Here is a 21929-nt window from a genome sequence, read left to right as displayed (position 1 = left end):
TCTTATTGAATAAAAAATGCCATACAACCCCTCTAATAATATATTGAATCTACAATTACCCACTTTGAGATATGGCCCCCTCTGCCCTTTTTTTATAAAATATGGCCTTCTATACTGTCTTTCTATGAAATATGGTCCCCATATTATGCTCTATATCTGCAGCCTACACTAAGCTGTCTGTATTGTCATGCAGATCACAGGAAGTTGAATAACATGATACTTTGCTATTCACAATCCAATTATTTTTTTCAGAGAAAGCCACCTTTTTAAATACGGTATGTAAAATTAGCTTTTAAGATCTATGGGTCAGACATAAATCTCCCTGAGAATCTGCATCCAGAACTTTTCTTAAATGGAATGGGGCATTACCAGTTTGAGACATGAACAGACTGAAAGTCTGCTCTCCTGATCTACATGTCACATTGTCCCCAGTCTGTTACCCCTTATGACGTGATCTCACATTTTTCTCCTAAATGAAATATAAGTCCTGCACACATCTCTTCCATATGAAATTTTGCGCCACATTTTTTCCCTTGTGAGAAATGGCCTCCACAATGCCGCCCCTTATGAAATGTTGCCCCTTTAGAATTATTGACCTCCAGACTGTGCCCCTTAACAAATAAGCCACTCTTCTAAAATGTGAGCTCAACACTGCCCCTCTTTTATTGAATAAAAATCCCAAACGACCCCTCTAATAATATGTTGAATCTACAATTACCCACTTTGAAATATGGCCCCCTCTAACCTTTTTATCAAATTTGGCCCTCTAGACTGCCTTTCTATGAAATATGGTCCCCATACTTTGCCCTCTAAGGGATGTGGCCTGTGCCTCAAATAACCTCTCTGACACCCATCACCTCTTTCCTCCATTCTCTTTACAAAAATGCGAGTGGTATGCATAGTTGCCAACCAGCCATAAATTTACAGACAGTTCATAAAAACCTGGTCCTTTTCTCCGCTTTCCATATGGTCTAGAAAAAAAGCACCATCCGTGAATTTTTCCCCACCCTTGAAGTTTGCACTGCTCATGAGCTAAAAAGGCTGCCATGCGCAGTAAAAACAGGACCTGTACCAGAAGAAGAGTCATGGACTCACATGGGAGCCTGGAGGGTGGTTGGCTGGCAGCTACGCTGTCAACTGAGCACAGGCCCACCTGCATGTGGGACTCCGTACAAGTCAGACATGAAGAGGAGCGCTGGCATTCTGATACTGACCTGCCTGCTGCTGCTTTTGCTGCTCTCATTAACTGCTGGCTGATGATCAGGGACTCAACGCTCTACAGGTAGTCAAGGGGACCTGATGCTTGCTCTGGCACAGGCCGCCTCACCCCTTTATCTATTTCAAATACTCACTTCTCCCTATTCCCCTTTCCAGTGCACCAGTGGCCACTCTCCGGTCAGCTCAGTGTCTCTAATTCTCTGTGACGTCTCAGTGCAGAGGTTGCGATGGTGTCACTATAGTGCGCCATCTGCACTGAGACATCAAAGAGAGTCAAGATGCTGAGGAGAACTGACCAGAGCAGCAGACACTGGAGGTGCGAGCACTAGCAGAGAGGAACGCGCGGAGAGGTGAGTATTTGATTATTTTTTTAATGAATGGAGCAATATATGTGGCCATTATTCTGTATGGAGCATTATATAGGGCCTATTATTCTCTATGGAGCAATATATGTGGCCATTATTCTGTATGAAGCATTATATGGGGCCATTATTCTGTATGGACCATTATACATTATGGGGCCATTATACTGTATGGAGCAATATACGTGGCCATTATTCTGTATAGAGCAATATATGTGGTCTATTATTCTGTATGGAGCAATATGCAATATGGGGCCATTATTCAGTATGGCGCATTATATGGCACCATTATACTGTATTGTATTGAGCACTATATGGGGCCAATTGTTCTGAATGGACCAATGTATGGGTCATTATTCTGTATGGAGCATTATATGGGGCCATTATAATGTATTAAGCATTATATGGGGCCCATTCTGTAAGGAGCAATATATGGTGCCATTATTCTGTATGGAGCATTATATGGGGCCATTGTAATGTATTAAGCATTATATGGGGCCCATTCTGTATGGAGAAATATACTGGGTCCATTATTCTGTATGGAGCATTATATGGGGCCATTATAATGTATTAAGCATTATATGGGGCCCATTATGTAAGGAGCAATATATAGTGCCATTATTCTGTATGGAGCATTATATGAGGCCATTATAATGTATTAAGCATTATATGGGGTCCATTCTGTATGGAGCATTATATGGGGCCATTATTCTGAATGGAACAAAATATGGGGCCATTATTTCATATGAAGCGTTATATGGGCCCATTATTCTGTATGGAGCAATATATGTCACCATTATTCAGTATGGGACATTATATGGGACCATAATACTGTATTGAGCACTATATGGTGCTCTTTATTCTGTATGGACCAATGTATGGTGCCATTATTCGGTATGGAGCATTATATGTGGTCATTATAATGTATTAAGCATTATATGGGGCCAGTGTTTGACTGGGGTACCAAGGGCTCACTAGTAACATTGACTTTGGAGGGGGACCCACTTTTCACCTGCATACAAACATTAAACTACCCCCATTCACAAATTTACCTATATCTCTATATAATAATAGACTGGGTAGTTTGGTTAATGAGTGATGATATGCTGTCATTATACTGTATGAAGCATTATATTGGTCCCATTCTGTATGGAGCAATATTTGCGCCATTATTCTGTATGGAGCAATATATGGGGCCATTATACAGTATGGAGCAATATATGGCGCCATGATACTGTATGGATCATCATACGGGGCCACTATACTGTATGAAGCACTATTTGGGGCCATTATGTTGTATGGAGCATTATATGGGGCTATTATACTGTATGGAGCAATATATGGGACTATTATACTGTAAGAAGCATTATTTGGGGCCATTAGTCTCTATGGAGCAATATATGTAACCATGATTCTGTATTGAGCAATATAATGGGCCCTTATACTGTATGAAGCATTATATTGGTTCCATTCTGTATGCAGCAATATTTGGTGCCATTATTCTGTATGGAGCAATATATGGGGCCATTATACAGTATGGAGCAATATACTGTATGGAGCCATGATACTGTATGGATCATTATACAGGTCCACTCTACTGTATTAAGCACTATTTGGGGCCATTATGTTGTATGGAGCATTATATGGGGCTATTATACTGTATGGAGCGATATATGGGGCCATGATACTGTATGTAGCATTATACGGAGCACTATTTGGGGCCATTATGTTGTATGGTGCATTATATGGGGTCATTATACTGTATGTAGCAATATATGGGGCCATGATACTGTATGGAGCATTATATGGGGCTATTATACTGTATGGAGCGCTATTTGGTGCCATTATTTTGTATGGAGCATTATATGGGGCCATTATACTGTTTGGAGCAATATATGTTGCCATGATACTGTATGGAGCATTATATGGGGCCATTATACTGTTTGGAGCATTATATTGGGTTATTATTCTTTATGGAGCATTATGTGGTGCCGATAATACTGTATGGGGGACTATGTGGTGTATCTTTTATGTTGTTCTTTGTGTTATATAATTATGCTTTATGTTGCTTTTTGTTGACAGACTCTTTTACAGCATTTTAAACATTTGATCAGCCTTCTACATTGGTTATCTATAGATCACAGACAGGTCAGGTATGACTTTTGTCCTCTGAGATTAATTTCTTTGTCAGAGAGCACTCCTATTCTGGTATTTAGCAGGTGTGGTCTTTAGGGGGCATGGCCTTTAGAGGCATGACAAATGTCAGTAAACATTTTAGGCCCTCACTGAATTTCAGTCAAGATGTCCAAAATTATTTTTAAGTAGGTTGACTACCCTAGTGGTGTGAATTGCATCACTAAGTACACACAGTATGATGGGGTAGGGAGCTGAGTATTGATCCTCAACATCAATCAGTGCCATGGCCAATCCACTCAATTTTATCTCCATCTTAAAGGCTTGGATACAATTGAATTCAGAAAGAGAAAACAGATTGGCATCCTATGGCTTAGGCCTGTTTCACACATCCGTTTTTCCCCATCAGTCATAATCTGCCGTTTTGCAAAAAAAATGGATCCGTCATTTTTCTTGGCGGATCCGTTTTTGTCCCCATTGACTTGTATTAACGGCGGATCTTGACGGATGGTCATCCGTTCGATCCATTTTTTTACGGATCCGCCAAGATTTTGCCGTCCGCTGAGCGGACAGTACAGACAATGAAACGTTTTTTTCCCCAGCCGGATCCGCATTTTCTATTGTGCATGCCCGGGAGAAATGCCTGTGTCGGAAATTTAACCCTAAACTCAGTTCTGGCATCTGAAAAAAAATTCTCTCTCCCCCCCCTGGGCAGCCGTTCCTTTAAAATTCTTCCTTCACCGGATCCATTAAAACAACGTTCCTTTGCCAAACGTTGTGGTCAGTACAGGAACAGATCCATTGTCCGCCATTTTAGTGGATTTTAACTGACGAAAAAAACTGATGTGTGAAACAGGCCTTAGAGAACTGTTTTCTGAATCAGCTGCTAATTTAACAATTGTTTTGGGAGAAGCAGGGAGTATCCCACCCTTGGGTACATCCTCAATATTACTGAAATTCAAACCTTGGGTGTGTTCTTATAGCTAAGAATCGGATGAAGTATGTAATCTAGTCACAACACTGAGCATTGAGACAATTTTTGTTTCTGTAAAAGCAATTAATTGATCTTGCTGAACTACAGTATCATATCATAAATGACCCTCGTGATATTTCTTCCCTTCTCTGATTATGAAGAGACAAATTGCTCTTCTTTCATTTAAAAGAAATGACTTAAAGCTTCAGTGTTGCCAAAATTATAATGACCCATCTGTGGTCAAAAGAACATTTTAGAATTTTATTTAATCTGCTTTCTGGATTTATGAGTTACTGTATGTATACCAGTCATTTACTTCAGAGTTTAAGTATGATCTTTTGAGACAGTTACAGTTTCTTGCCAGCTGCTTTACGATCCCTGAAAATGCAGGTGAATGGCACATGTACCAGGTAGGTCATTTTACATAATAGTAATGAGTTTTTTATAGTACTTGTTATAGGGAAACAGATACATTAATGTAATATTCTAGTTTCTCTAACATGATGTTGGTTATACATTTATGTAAAGACATACCTATGCTGGTAATCTTTCACTGTTCTTGATCTTCTGCCTCATTTTTATACAATGCTTTTAATATCATGCCAATGCATTATATACCTTTTAAGGATTTACTGATTTTTACATTTGCATGATGCAAGAAAGTTGCATTTAATATAATATGGGAAATCATTTCTCATTTTTACTCAATCTTGTAGCTGGGAATATTCAGTCTTTTCTTTGCATAAAAGCGAATTGTCTCTTGTGGCCTCACATCTTTTACTGTGGTTTTCTTCTTGGGAGGGTAGAGGGGGTCGTGCGCTGTTAAGCATTATAATTTTATTCTCTGTGAAAATATTTGCAAGTAATTCCCTTCAGAAAGAGGAATAAAATCTCACAATTATCACTTTAAAACACAGTCTGATGTAGTTTCAAGAATGAAAATACCCATGCAATGTGTTTAAACATGAGCAAATTCTGAACAAAATAGCCTATTTTTAATTTTTGACTAGGTCAATAATACAAAATGGTGTTTCATATGAAGATGTCTCCTGAACCATGTAAGACTATAACAAGAAAATCCGCTTATGATGTATATTCCTAATCTGTCGATTTTTACTCTGCAGGGTATAGTCTAATTTTGATTCCCTATATTTCAATTGTTCAGTAAAACTATAGATTTTTAATGCACACTTGACTTCTAGCCGATAGAAGGCAATTGACTGAGACTTTTCTTTTTTGTAATTCTTGTCAATTAAATTGATATTCTATATCAAACTAATTCTAATAATAAATTAATACTAAAAGGTAATGTGACACTGAGTCACTACTCACGGGCAAGCTGTAAGATAAGGCATTCAAGGATTCTGGGGTCAAATACCAGGCGAGCATGTCAAAAACAAAAGGGTAAGCCAAAGTATGATCAGAACACAAAGTCCAAGATCAGGTAGCAAAGGAACAATTAGAAAAGAATGGTCAAAACAGAAAGTCTGAGGTCAGGCAACAAAGATCAGAATAGAAGAACTCTAAGCACAAGACACACACACCACCGAGCAAAGCTATGACTGGTAACGACCTGACCATTGTCAGCTAGAAAAATAACCAGGTAATCACCCTAAATGGGTGACACCTGGAGGAAACAAAGCAGGCCTGGCCAGATTGGGTGTCTGGAATGTCACTCAAAATACTGACAGCCCAGCACGCCCGATTTTATAGAGCGGCTGAGCTGTCACTCACTGCATCCCTAGGACACTGTGAGTGGTGGAACTGTGACAAGTAAGGTCTAATGATGACCTTTTGAATGACAACTTTATTGTTGCTTTGATTTGCAACATTTTTTTCAATTTTGTATTTATTAACGAAGCAAGTCCTGGATGGTGTGACACTGGCAGTAGACTCCTACTCTGAATTAAGTTTGTTTCTTTATAGGCTAAGATTATTTTCGCACAATATAGTTAAAAGTTGTCTTTTTAATAGCAACTCTTTAATGATCTATGGTGTACATTGGTACAGTGGTACAGTGCTCAGAATTGTAAAATTTGGCTTGGTCATTGAGGTCAAAGTTGGCTCAGTCATTAAGGGGTTGATGCTACTCATAATCAGGAAAGTTTTAGTGTCACCATACTTATTTGATACTATGGGGCAAGGGCTGCTTCCCCTTTCAGCATCAGAGAGTGCACAGTTGGGCCAGTACTCTGGTACAAGCTGTCAATCAAGCAAATTGAAAGAATGTCATTCAATCAATAAGCATACTGAATATTTTCTAGTACAATGAAGTAACACTAAGGATAAGTTCACAATAATTATAGTAAACCACAATGACTAACAATTAAGTAAAATCTGGAGTTATTACTATAAAAATAGCAAGGACATGTTCTAGAAGACATTACATAACTGTCATGGGTTTACCATGACAGAGAGGAGCGAGAAGACCTCAGTGTCTGATCTCTCCTACTCCTGCACTGTTTAGAAGCATTTCACCTTCGCATTAAATGGTGCAGGTTTCTTTTAGCAGTGCAGGGGTTAATCTGCTCAGTTGAGAGTTCCTGGAAGCTTTCCTGCATTAAGTCTCAACTGATCGCTCTTAGCCTCTCCTGTCTCCTGTATAATCTGGGCCCTGGCTTGCACTCATTTTCAGACTTAGCTTATATGGCATGGCTGGAGGTTGTTGTTGGTGGTTATTTGAGTATATTTGTATGATTGGTATTTTTTTTCCTGTACAAATTACCTTATTAGTCTGGTTGGCATATTACGGTACATTACTGCTCCCCTCCTCCTTGGGTGGGGTAAACGAACAGATTGAGAATGGATTCAGGAGATGAGGCAAGGTTTGTATCATCGGCATCTTCACCATCAGACGTAATCCAAGGAACAGGGCGCGCTAGGGAGCCCCTAGCATTAGGGACAGAGAATGAGCCTCTGGTCCTGGGACACCCGACAACAAAGTCGTTACAAAACATGATAGCTGCCTGTAAGTTATTTGGCTCTAAGAAACATGAAAATAATATTCATTTTGGTTAAAAAACATTTTCCCTGTTTGTGATGAAGAAAATTACACTTTGATTTCATCAGTATATCTGTCTCAGTATCGTATTCTGCAATGAAATGATCAATCTACGAGAGAACAAGCACATGAAGGGCTGTCTCAGGCATGAATGCTAATCATGGTTATTGCTTTCAGTACATCTTCACTTATAAAAATACATGAGCCAGATTACTGAAGAAAAGACTTCAATTTCTAAAGCACTGTTTCTTCAGTGACTGTTTTTAGGCATTTATCATTATTATTGCGCTGGCCATGCTCTAGTAGGATTCTTATGTGCACTGCGCACTTTTGAAGGTGCGCCGAGCGCGCCAAAATGCAACATGGTGCGTTTGGCGCACACCGGCACACCTTCAAAAGTGCGCAGCACAAAAATCCTACTAGTGCATGGCCAGCGCACGGTCAGCGCACCCTATGCTAAAGATAGGGTGCGCAGATCGCGTGCAGCCGTGTGCGATGATAGGAGGAGATGACCGGATGGGGCGGGCAGGGGGCGGGGCTTAGCGGCACCGTGCGCTGCATGTAAAATACGCTAGTGTGAAATTAGCCTTAGTCTTCGATCATATGATCTCTTGATGATAAATCAGAGAATCGTTTCCTAACCAAAGTTTTGTCCTCCCTTGTCTCCAAGTCTCTCCTCACACTTGTCACAGTTCACTGTATAAAGAAAAGATGTAGATTTGAATGTCCAGCTGCTAAGAAATAGTACACCAAATCACAAAAAACTATGTAATGAATTATACATGACAATATGTATTTGTACTAAAAAATAAAAGGTAAACAAGTTTTAAAAATAAAAAATCCAAATACAGGAATAAAGAGATGCTAAAAAAGATGTAGACAAAGTGGGTGTGTTTGTTACTAGGCTGCCCCAAAGTGTACTTCAGAACAGGCATATAGTATGTTGTGCTCTAGTGGGACAGGAGCAATAACCATGATCAAAAGAGGCTAATTAAAAAACACATTTCAAGAGATGTTTATTAGAAAAATACCTTTATTTAAAGAGTTTACCGATGACTATATTTTTTTTACTATGGAACTGTCATGCACAGTGTGGGAAGACTAAGTGCAAGACAAGGGGAAAAGGGGAAGGAAGCCCAAACACTAGGGAAAGGGGGAGTGGAGACCCCTAGGTAGATCTAATTGTACCCTACCTCCCTTGCCATCCTTATATTGTTTCCACACCAATTGCTGAGCAGGGGCCTAAGCCCTGTATATTCCTAGAGCTAGGCCCTGAGTAGGGAAGGGGGAGGGATGAACACTAGGCAGTCCCCACTGTACGCTAAAGAGGAGAAGGAAGACAATCAAAGGGTAAGCAACTTATTTTGAGCAGACTCAGACAGGTAACACCAAACGTCCTCCAATAGCACCAAAGAGGAGGTAAGCTGACTGCTATAGCTCCAAGCCTTCGCAAGGGAGAAATTTGAATTTCACCGATGACTCCATGGAGCAAACTGGGAGTGTATAAACACCCAGGTCCATGTGTGTCAATTAGAGATGGAGGAAGATTGCCACTGGGTCCCAAAGTCTGAAGTATTAAGAAGGCGTCTGCAATGCCAAATGCAGAGACCTTCTGCAGCCAGATGCAGAGCGACTGTTTGTAGCATCTGACACACCCGTGACAGGGCCTAAAAGCTAACAGGCAGGTAGTTGCTATATATCTGCTTGTTGTGCCTGGCGCTGATCTCTGCCAGTAGAGAGCTGTCACAGACAATGAATAACTCTGAGGTGCCAGCTGTCAATCAGAGAGATGTCGCCAGTCACACCCCATTAACAGAATGGCCTGGAAGAGGAAGAGCTGCTCTGTTGACGTGAAGCAGGTGCATTGCCAGCAGGAGCAGCCAATGATCACACTGTGCCTGTGTTGAATAGAACAGGCAGGTAGTCATCAGCTATTTACCTGTTAGTTTTTAGGCCCATAGTGTTAAAAAAAATCCTGGATACTCCCTTTAAAAACTATTGAAGTTGGAGTATATTCATACACTACACTTCATATTCATATACCCAGATTTAGGGCATAAATTGTTTAATGGGAGTTCTTCTTTAACTCCTTCCTGACTTAGGCTCTTGTCAAAGTCACTTAGATTCTTGTGGTTACCCACTTTTCCTGATTTCAATATGCCAACTTCAAGAGTCGACTATTCACTTTTTGCTTTATATATCCCACCACTTGTAAGGTGCCATTAAAATAAAATAATCAACGATATTCACTTTTTAAATGAGTGCAATCCTATGGCTGATGTACCTTCCTATATTAAAACATGACAAGCACACAAAATATGCAACTTTCTTACAAATCCCTCACATATAGGCAAATATTCCAAAAGATGTTTATCATTGACCGATGAACAAGTATAGTATATGCGCACATTGTAGTGGGTTTTATTTGGTTGTTATCTTTACACCACTAGTGTTTTATGAGCATAGATCTGCTACTATTGAAAGCACTATATATAATTATTGATTATTGTTAATGTGGATACTTTTTGGATTGTTTACATTAAACATTACTGGAATCATTTATACATTTTAATTGAATTATTACTCTATTTATTTTAGATATTTATACTATTTCTATATTTCTATATGAAATATAAGCTAACATGATGTGAATCATATGTTTACTGTGATGTGAAGGGCTGTGAGATCCCTAACCCCCACTATTCTTAGCTTCAAACCTTTGATTTGTGTTTGCTATTACAATGATAGTAAAAGTATTTCATGCTACCTGAACCACAGGCACCAGGAATCAGATACTAGTTTTTTTATTGCAGCCATGTACAAGTGCTTCTCACAAAATTAGAATATCAATAAAAAGTTAATTTATTTCAGTTCTTCAATACAAAAAGTGAAACTCCTATATTATATAGAGTCATTACAAACAGAGTGATCTATTTCAAGTGTTTATTTCTGTTAATGTTGATGATTACGGCTTAGGCTGGTTTCACACTTGCATTTTTTTGCGCTGTTTTTTAGCGCAAAAAAGCATCCGTTTTTTTCCCCCGTACTTTAACATGGGTGCGCATAGGTGTGCATATGTAGGGTCGGTGGGCCTTGCTGGGGGGTGGTCCCTCTGGATACCGGGCAGTAACGTACAGACACAAGCTGGAGGCAAGTTTCGGGTGCAACCGGTCCAAGTCTATTCTTTCTCTCGCCGTCCACCAGGCGGCCTCACAGCACACCGCACCTTTCTTCACAGTTCTCCGATTACAGAACACAGGGTGACACACTTTCTCCAGGGACGTATATTTACGTGCCGTCCCCCTTTACACTCAGTGACGCTCTGACAGCTCCGTCACTGTGGCTGCCTTAAGCCTATACACCAACAGTAATGTTACTGGTCAAGCGTCATTCCAATACGGTGTCCCACACCCGGAGCCTCGTCTATACTGCGGTACTTCGTGTCAGGACCACCCCCCTGACTTCCTTTCTCCTCAGTCCCCCTGGTTGGGTTTTCCTCACAGTACAGCAACTGTCACAGTCTCCTCATCACTTGAGCTCCCCCTGGGGACTGGAATCTTCTGGAATCCTCCTGTCAAATTTAGAGCTTTCCCGCTTCCCTGTAACTCCGCCCTCATGACCAACGGTTTCTTAGCCCTAAGCTGATGTCAAGTCCTATGCTCACACTCCTCCCTACCCTCAAATGTCAGTTCAAGGTACTGCACGTCTCCTACACTTTCCTAGCTGTTTTCCCTTTTGAAATCTGACCAGTCCGTCCGTCCGTCAGGTCACCTTCCCTACACATACACATGTTTTTGTACGCGTTTGTATACGCATGCGTTTTTTTGTAGTGTGCGCTCGGGCGCACAAAATGCATCCTGTTGCATTTTTTGTGCGTCTGACTTTCCCCCAAAAAACGCATGCGCACGCAATGCGCTTATTTACAGCAAAACACCCATTATAGTCTATGGGTGCGCATATGTGCGCATTGTAATGCGCACTTATGTGCAAAAAAAGCATGCTTTTTTTTAAAAAACGCACCAAAACCCGCAAAAAAACACACACAAACGCATGATGCGGTTTTTTTCATGCGGTTGTGTGCGCAAAAAACGCACAGCAAAAAAAAGCAAGTGTGAAAGTAGCCTTACAGCCAATGAAAACCCAAAAGTAAATATCTCAGTAAATTAGAATAATTAGCAAAAACACCTACAAAAGGCTTCCTAAGCATTTAAAAAGTCCCTTAGTTTGTTTCAGTATGCTCCACAATCATGGGGAAGACTGCTGAATTGACAGATGCCCAGAAGGCAGTCATTGACACACTCCACAAGGAGGGTAAGCCAGAAAAGGACATTGCTAAAGAAGCATAGTGCTGTATCCAAGCATATTAATGGAAAGTTGAAAGGAAGGAAAAAGTGTGGTAGAAAAAGGTGCGCAAGCAAACAGGATTACTGCAGCCTTGAAGGGATTGTTAAAAGGACATTCAAAAATTTGGTGGAGATTCACAAGTAGTGGACTACTGCTGGAATCATTGCTTCAAGAGCCACCACACACAGCTGTATCTATGACATAGGCTACAAGTGTCCCATTCCTAGTGTCAAGCCATTCAAAACCAATAGACAATGCCAGACCAAAGTCAGCGCAGCCATCTACGAGAAAATTTTAGAGCACTTCATGGTTCCCTGTGCCAACAAGCTTTTTGGAGATGGAAATTTCATTCTCCAGCAAGACTTGGCACCTGTCCACACTGCCAAAAGTACCAATACCAGGTCTAAAAACAACAGTATCACTGTGCTTGATTGGCCAGCAATGCAGATGAGCTGAAGGCTGCTATCAAAACAACCTGGGTCCCATAACACCTCAGTAGTGCCACAGGCTAATCGCCTCCATGCCACGCTGCACTGATGCAGTAATGGATACAAAAGGAGCCCTGACCAAGTAGTAAGTGCATTTACTGAACATACATTTCAGTAGGCCAACATTTTGAATTTTAAAATAATTTTTCAAGCTCGTGTTATAAAGTATTCTAATTTACTGTGATAATGACTTTGGGTTTTCATTGGCTGTAAGCCATAATCATCAACATTAACAGAAATAAACACTTGAAATAGATCACTTTGTTTGTAATGACTATCTAATATATGAGTTTCACTTTTTGTGTTGAAGAACTTAAATAAATTAACTTTTTGATGATATTCTAATTTTGTGAGAAGCACCTGTATGTTCCAAAGGGTAGGCCATTTATATGGATAAACCTAAATAAAATGGGAATGGTTAGTGATATCAACTTCCTGTTTGTAGCACATTAGTATATGGGAGGGGGAAAACTTTTCAAGATGGGTGGTGACCATGACAGCCATTTTGAAGTTGGCCATTTTGGAACCAACTTTATTTTTTCCAAAGGGAATAGGGTCATGTGACACATCAAACTTATTGAGAATTTCAAAAGAAAAACAATGGTGTGCTTGGTTTTAATGTAACGTTATTCTTTCATGCGTTATTTACAAGTTTCTCTTTGTTTACAACCATTGACATGTCGCAGAGGTTAACACGTGAGGAGCGGTAGATATTTGATGATGTCTAGTGAATACAGTACCCGGATCATTGCAGCAGACTTCAATGCAAGACACCCTATGCAAGAAAACTGTCTCCATTCCCATTTTATTTAGGTGTATCCATATAAATGGCCCACCCAAAAAAGTTTGTCTCATCACTGATCATAATGTTCTGTGTAAACTGAGGGTCCTGTTCCAATTTTTGTTTTGCCCATACACCTAAATAAAATTGGAGTGATGACAGTTTTCTTGCATAGGGTGTCTTGCATTGAAATGTGCTGCAATGACTCTGGTACTGCGTTTGTAAGGAGAAGACCCTGACCAGGCCTACCTACTCTGTGATGGACCCAGAACTGTCGGGGCTGTCACCCAGGTTTCATGGGGGAAAGCTAAGTCCCCGGACCGACCTCTGCACCTACGAGTAGGGTGCGTGGCTAAGATAAAAGAGCAACAGCACGCAGAAAATCAGTTCTTTGCCGTGGGAATGTGCAGCGCGCAGGAGGGCATTGTCAGGGCTTCTGCAAATAAACCAACTGCCAGAGAGGGCCAAAACGAGCAGAGTCAAAAAGCTGCTAAAAGAGACTGTTGACAACGACGTATCGGGTCCCCGCTGACAATGCTGACTGTGAGTGACAGGATGCCTAGTCAAGATATCAGCATGTGCACTAACCGACGGGAGAGTTGGGACACCCGCTGTGAGATGTTTCCCTTTGTATTTGAGTTGAGTCGCTCATTGTCCCTGTATGCTGACAAAGGGAAAGACTGTGCTCTGTCCGGCTTGTCATTTCCTGACTCACCGATCACCACCCGGACCACGAGGAATCACCGTCGCCACCAGAAGCCAAGACATCATCTTTTCCAGGACTACACCGGACCACGAGGAATCACCGCCACCACCAGGATCCAGGACACCATCTTTTCCAGGGCCATACCGGACCCCTTACATGCCACTGCTTTGGCGCCAACATCCACACCTTGAACTAACTGCATTCTGAAGTCATCTGACTGATAGGTTTGCTAATCTTGAACTTTCTTCCCTATTCTTCACACCCGTTTCCCCAGGGTTACATACCCTGTGTCCCTTTATACTGTTTTCCCTGTTTTCTCTCTGCGAGGAGTATACCTGTTAAATTAAACCCCACGTTAACCCTTGCTCTGCCTCTGACCCATTACTGCATCTTAGTACCTGCTCACACGTTCACCAGACATCAACACAATTTCTATCTGCTCCTCACGTGTTAACCTCTGCAACATGTCAATGGATGTAAACAAAGAGAAACTTGTAAATAACTCATGAAAGAATAAAGTTAAGTTAAAACCAAGCACACCATTGTTTTTCTTTTGAAATTCTCTATAGCTTGATGTGTCACATGACCTTCTTCCCATTGGAAAAAATAAAGTTGGATCCAAAATGGCCAACTTCAAAATATCCGTCATGGTCACCACCCATCTTGAAAAGTTTTCCTCCTCCCATATACTAATGTGCCACAAACAGGAAGTTGATATCACTAACCATTCCCAGTTTATTTAGGTGTATCCATATAATAAACCATAAGATGTTTGAAACAATGTCTTTTGCACAGATGAGACCGAAGCAGAGATGTTTTGCCTCAATGCCCTTCACCATGTTTGCTAAGAGCTAAAAAAGCATATCATCACAAATACCTCATACAAACTATCAAGCACAGTGGTGGAGGAGTGGTGATTCAGCTTGTTTTGTACCCACGTGCTCTTGGCACTTGAGGGCCTGTGCACACGTTGATTATTCGATGAGTTTTTTACCGCTACATTTGTAAGCCAAAATCCAGGGGTGGCTGATAAATACAGAAGTGATGACGTGTTTCTATTATACTTTCCTCTAACTGTTCCACTCCTGGTTTTGGCCTATACATACCGATGTAAAATACTGACCAAATACTGAACATGTAAATGTTGCATTACAGTCATTGAGTCAACCATAAACTCCTCTGTAAATCAAAGTATTCTAGAGACAAATGTGAGGTCATCAATCCAAAAACTAAATGTCCAAAACTGGATCATGGAACAGGAAAATGATCCCAAGCATACCAGCAAATCCATATAAGAACAACTGAAAAGCAAAAAAATCAAGGTGTTGCAGTGGCCCTGTCAAAGTCCAGATCTGTGATGAGAACTGAGCCCACAAACCTCAAAAAACTTAGGCAATGTTGTATAAAAGAGTAGGCCAAAATGTCTTCAATACTTTGAGAGGCTGACAAAGTCATACAGTAACCGACTTCAAGTTATTGTTGTGAAAGGTGGTTCTACAAGCTATTGATTCATTGGATGTACTTAGTTTTTCACACAGACTGCTTATGAATTTTGGCCTATTTTTGATACGATGTAATGTGTTGTTGGTTTACCTGATGTATTTTGAAATATGCCATAACACCATATAATTCAAAGCGAGGGTCCTTTTTCTCATGACTATACTTTGAAAAGTCAGAAAGAGACTATGCAATTGGAATGACTGTTTTGAGTTAGTTGCCCGGTGGTTTCTCCTCACCTACTCCCCTTAGACTTACTGGTCTTTCCCTATCTGCGTGCGCAAGAACAGACCTGTCAGTCAAGAGGATCGGGCAAAAAGAGAAGTTGCTGGAGACCTCCCTCAGACTGTACTGCTCGGCTGTAGAAGGTGTGTTTTTCTGAAACGCTGCAGCACCTCAGCGTAAAACATACACAGCTGTACTAATGCAGCTAGTGTCTGATTCAGCCTCCTCTGCATCAATCAAATGACAGACTTTCTTTAAAGGTTTTTGAACATATCACATACTGTGTCTGCTCAAAATGAAAAAAAAATCTGCTAGAAGAGTTATCTTTTGTTTCAACATATTGACCCAAAATTACAAAATATTTTTTTTTTACTTTTGCATAGGCTTGTTACAGTCTGCAGGACATGTGCAATGAAATATAATTTAGAGCAGCTGTGACTGTTTTCTTCCTACACTGTAACTGGAGGGTTAAAGAAGGCAAAATCATCCACAGAATTAGTACTTTGGTGTCAGCATCATCAGGCATCATGTAAAGAATCCGCAGGTGTGGGGATAATGCCACTAATAGCACATTGGATTCCTGGGAATTCATCTGCCAAACAATTTCCCATGGTTAATTTACATCATTTACTTCATTATGACCTTAAATCAATGGAAGTAAATTTATGTGGATGTGAAGACTGCTTTTTCTAAACTCTCAATTTAGTGATGGTTTCAATTGTAGCTAGATTTAGTTCTTCTGCCGATATCCCTTAATTAATTCTACTTATGAAATTACATTTTAGAAAAGAAAGCTTGTTCATATGCTTTACTCACACACTAAAAATTCTGACTGAATGCCTTCCTTTCCATAAGATGAACCTAGTGTTATTCTTTTGTATATTAAATACATTATATTGTAATAAAATATTTATGGACATCTGGCATATTCCTTGCCATCCTCCAGCCTTAAAGAAGTTGTCCATTACTTGGACAACTTGGACAACTTCTTCTCGTACCCCGTGCTTGGCCTACACAAAATAATAAAACTTAAACTCACCTCCCATGCTTGCACCGTTCCCGCGCTGTCAGCTGTCATTCTCCCTGGGGTTCTGGTGCAGTGTTGTGACACGTGACGCCAGCGCCCAATCAGAGCTGGAGTCACTGTCCCCGCATACGTACAAATTGGGCATGAAGAGGAAGTCAGGGATCAGCTGTCATGTGTCACAACACCGCATGAGAGCCCCAGGACCTCGAATGCCTACATCATAAGAACGGCATTGGCATGGGAGGTAAGTATAAGCTTAAGGCTGGAGTCACACTAACCTGCGCAAAATACGGTCAGTATTTTACATGCGTAATACGGAAGAATGGCCCCTAAGCAGTGCTCCGTATGTCATCCGTAATCAAGGTGTGGTCGCATATTTTGCGCATGTCTGCATCCGTATGTAATCCGTATGGCATCCGTATGGCGAGATTTTCTCGCAGGCTTGCAAAATGGACATATAATGGAGCCCTATGACAGGGTTTATAACAGAAACCAAAGAATAGATATAGACACATAGAATGCATATATATATATGTATTCTATGTGTATATATCTATTCTTTCGTTTCTTTATTAAAACTGTCAGTGTGAGTTTACTGTATCGCGCACTGAATTGCCGGCTTTGCTAAAAGACACCGGGTGCGTATTTCTCGCAAGTCACATGTGTGGTCCGTGTGTAATCCGTATTTTTTGCGCACCCATAGACTTGCATTGGCGTACTACGGCCGTAGTACGCTGACAATGGCAGCATGCTGCGATTGGCACGGAGCGTAGGATACGGATGAGAAATATACGGCTGGTGCGAGGGACCCCATAGAGAATCATTGGTCCATGTCTAATGCGTGCTTTTAGCGTCTCTCACTCGGCCGTATTCCTCGCCAGTGTGACCCCGGCCTTATTATTCTATCGGGGTCAAACATTTTGATAAAAAAGTGGCTGTCCTAGTAGTGAACAACCACTTTAAGTTCTCCTATGCCTGCCTGCAGGATCTCTGTAAATGCTCAATTGCTGTTAATGTTTTCTAGAATCTTACAGAAATTCTGAATGTTTTTCTACAACTATTGGCTCGTACAGTGTGCCTTGATGCTGTGCATCTATAGAATCCCAACTTTAGGCATTCTAGCGTGATAGCAAGAAATCAATCCTACTGATAAAAGCAATGTAAATGATAAACTGGCATTACAAATAGTCGTCTAGGCATTACATAATTAATATAAACACTTATGTATTTTGTACTAACCCAAAAAATGTATACTGTACATCATTGCACTGAAATATGAATGTTGAAAAATTATCGTATATGTAAAAGCCCTTACCCCAATCTATCATGATAGATTCTTTTTCCAATTGACCCAGACGTTGACAGATCTCGTAGACTTTAGTGTACGCTAGGGGTTCTTGTATTGAACTGTACATGATGCGAAGAGTGTTACAAACTATACTATTCTCACTGTCAAAATACCAGAGAGCTTGATAGAAATCCCGAATGCAAGTGCAAACAGAGCCTAAAATGTGTCCAGATTTTAATATGCTTTTCCAGATGGTGACCAAAGCAAATTTCATCAGCGATATTGTTATTGATTTCTGCAATATGAAGGCTGAACAAAATGACTTAACACACTTTGTGAATTATGCCACATTCTCATTGTCATGTCATTTACATTTTGTGTGATGTTTATAGAATTGATGAATAGAACAATAAAAATGAGGGAATGTGCACTTATTACTTTGATCATATCATACCAACAGGGGAGACTATTTATTGCTGTTTTGTGTATGTGTTTTAGAGCTATCAAAACTGTAAACGCATGTAGAAGGATATACATTTCATGATCTGTATCATCTGAACTCATTGTGATACCCCTTTGTTCTGCATCCTCTCTACTACAGTGTCAATCATCCCATATTGCTTTCTGGCTGTCTCTTCTCTTCTCAATGTTTTTTTTGCCAGTGTATTATATCTGGTCACTAAAGCTATGAAATAGCATAAAGAAGACAGCGTTAAATTCTAGGATTTAGGCCACGTTCACACATTCAGTATTTGGTCAGTATTTTACATCAGTATTTGTGAGCCAAAACCAGGAGTGGGTGATAAATACAGAAGTGGTGATGTGATTCTATTATACTTTTCCTCTGATTGTACTATTCCTGACTTTGGCTTACAAATACTGATTGGAAAATACTGACCAAATAATAAATGTGTGAATGTGTCCTAAGAAACAGAACAGGATGCTGCCCAATCAGAATTTCTCATGAGATTACCTATGGTATGGTGGCTGTGAATGACAGCTACATTCCAACATCAATAAAACCAAAGAAATGAGCCAAAGCATAAAACGGTATAGATGCAACATGTAAGAGCCCGTTCACGCTGGCCATTTCACAGGACATAACCCAAGATAAAAATAAAATGAACATATGCCTTGCAGTAAGTAAATAAGTAAATAGTAATAGTACATGTACTAACATAAGGTACTTAGTTAACACTATTTTGATAAAATAACCATAAAAGCCCTTCCGATTGGGCATACACTGTCGTGGTGGGATGGCTTTTTTTGATCAAAATAGTGATAACTAAATACCTTATGCTATTTCCATGTACTATTACTATTTATTTACTTACAACAAAGTATATGCTCATTTTGGTTTTTTTTTCTTGGGTTTTACTCCAACAAAAATACTTGTGGAGTGTAGCTTTTGATCTTTTGATACCAACCTCCAAACCATACTTGCCAATTTTTAGGAACAGTCATCTCAGAGGTTCTTGAGGCTGCACCCCTTTTCCAGACTATACTCAAATCTATTCTCATTCCACACCCAGTTTCCTGTCTTTCAATGTGTGTATCGACACCAGGAATCCATTTGGTGAGACAACATTTTGACGCTAAGCACAGGAAACCTTCAAGAATTGCTGTTTTTGCTGGTTTACATATTCTATGGGGTCAAGGTGTTATAAATTGATTTTGTGCCTTTACATTTGTATCAGTGGAATGGTACACCTCTTAGAGAAGAGATTTGGGATATCTTTTAAGTTAATGAAAATACTTTTATTGGTGTCAATAAAATTCCTTTAACTCATATAGGTGCCAATAAAATTCCTTTGACTCATATAGGTGCCAAAGTGCATTTATATGAGCTAAAAGGTAAAGCAGACAAAGGGAGATACAGCTTCTTTTTTTTTTGTACCTTAGATGCATGTGACCAATTTTTTTTCCTAACAACACTTTATCAATTCACCTCAACAAGTCCTTCCTCCTCCCTATAGCTCTTTAACTGTAGTTCAAATGTGTTAATTGGTTTCTTCTTCTGCCAGAACAGCACAGCATACTTATGTTACTTGTAATTTATCATAATCTTTACTGTTCACAGTTTTGTATCTGGAAATCCAGCTAATCTTGTAGCTGGTTGTTAATCACTACCCATCCTCCATTCTAAGAACAATCATGAGCGTGAGAGACAGCATACATTATTAAGGCATTCTTCCAGACTTCATGTTCTGATTTTTTTTCTTCCAGGAGAAAATACAAGAAAACATCACAAAGGTAGGACCTGTTTCCCGAGAAGGTGTTCTGTTAATATCTCAGACATATCTTCTATTATTATTAGCTAACTCCACTTCTAAAATTGGCTTTTGTCGATTGTTGACTATTGAACCCGTAAATTTGGCTTGGGCTTGTTTCTCTCAAAATAACTATGGACCCTATTTTCTAAAACACAATATACAAGTATGTAGAAGTGTGACTACCATGAAAGAATGCCATACCACTGAAAGGGTGTGTGCACACGTTGCGGATTCTGCTGCAGAATTTTCCGCGTGGATTTGACAAAATCTGCAGGTAAATCTGCAGGTCAAAAGACCTATGGTTTGTGTGCGGATTTATTGCGGATTAGCCGGCGGTTTTCCCCTGCGGTTTGACACCTGTCATAGAGCAGGTGCTAAACCGCTGCAGAATCCTCACAAAGAAATGACATGCTGCAGATTTAAATCAGCTGCAAATCTGCACGGAAAATTCTGCACCGTGGGCACTGCGTTTTTCGATTTACATAGACTAAAAGGGTACTGTACAATGCAGCAGAAACTGCTGCGGATCTACAGGGCCAAATCTGCCGCAGAATCCTCAACAGAATCCGCAACATGTGCACACACCCAAAAGGTTCTCATAGTAGGAGAGGCCATGAACTGCTTGTTGTCTGCTGTCTGACACAGTCGTTGCCTGAGAGCACTTTGGCTAGATGGTACGTAAAAGTTTATAGTGAAATAGAAAGTGCATTATGAATAATGCTTATTTTGCTTGTTGAGTTTTTTTCTGGCATTTTTGCACACCTTTTTTTTTTTTTTAAAACAAACACATGCCTTAGCCTAGTTTCACACTAGCGTTTTGGAGCGCAGCGACGGCCTGCGCACAGCCGCCGCTAAGCCCCGCCCCTGCCACGCCCCACCGGTAGCTCCGCCCACCGGCGCATGACGCTGCATGCACCCTGCGTCCCCTATCTTTATCACAGTGGGCACAGGCCGTGCGCAGTATGCATTCGGCAGCGCATGCGTCCTTTTGACGGTGCGCCGACCTGTGCCAAACGCAACCTGCTGCAGTTTGGTTGCGTCGGCGCACCGTCAAAAAGGCGCATGCGCCGCCAAACGCATACTGCGCACAGCCTGCGCCCCCTGTGATAAAGATAGGGAACGCAGGGCGCATGCAGCGTCATGCGCCGGTGGGCGGAGCTACCGGCGGGGGCGCGGCAGGGGGCACGGCTTAGCGGCGGCCGTGCGCAGGCCGTCGCTGCGCTCCAAAACGCTAGTGTGAAACTAGCCTCACCTATGACATTTTTATGCTTCTCCTCTTTTATCTAAAGGATTTGAAAATGCCAGAATAAAATCTGTTGTAAATGTAATTTATAGGAAAAAAACAATTTTTTTTTTTTGCTAGCAAAAAAATAATTTGCTAAAGAAGGTTGTGCGAAGTAGATGCCACAGTGAGCTAAAATCCAATCCAATCAGGATACTACTGAGAAATTTTAATGTATAAGTAGAACACCATTTAGGTCTAATATACTGTACATGGCCATACTAGTGAGTTGTACAGATCCATAATCCATGAAGCATGCCAAAAGTAAAAAAAATGTTTTGAAAAAAATAAAAAAACATAAAAGTTCGAATCCACCCCTTTTCGCCCCATT

At 40.5% G+C, this 21929-nt stretch overlaps 1 protein-coding gene across 6 annotated transcripts in view; it reads left to right on the top strand.

The window, feature by feature from the left end:
• PDE1C (phosphodiesterase 1C) overlaps positions 1–21929 on the top strand; it is a 1540979-nt gene that overhangs the window by 580528 nt on the left and 938522 nt on the right. For 2 of the 6 annotated variants that reach the window (XM_073549937.1, XM_073549934.1), the window contains exon 2: positions 20270–20296. The exons of the other annotated variants lie outside the window; for them this stretch is intronic. In XM_073549937.1, coding sequence (XP_073406038.1) covers positions 20270–20296 — 27 coding nt within the window. The remainder of the gene's footprint in view (positions 1–20269; positions 20297–21929) is intronic. 6 annotated transcript variants of the gene reach the window in all.

This window comes from Dendrobates tinctorius, unplaced genomic scaffold (genome assembly GCF_039654945.1).
Source record: "Dendrobates tinctorius isolate UK_male_01 unplaced genomic scaffold, ASM3965494v1 ptg000162l, whole genome shotgun sequence".
In the NCBI taxonomy this organism is placed as follows: Eukaryota; Metazoa; Chordata; class Amphibia; order Anura; family Dendrobatidae; genus Dendrobates; species Dendrobates tinctorius.
Note: the sequence above shows the minus strand (reverse complement) of the source record. Positions and strands in the feature narration are given on the sequence as shown.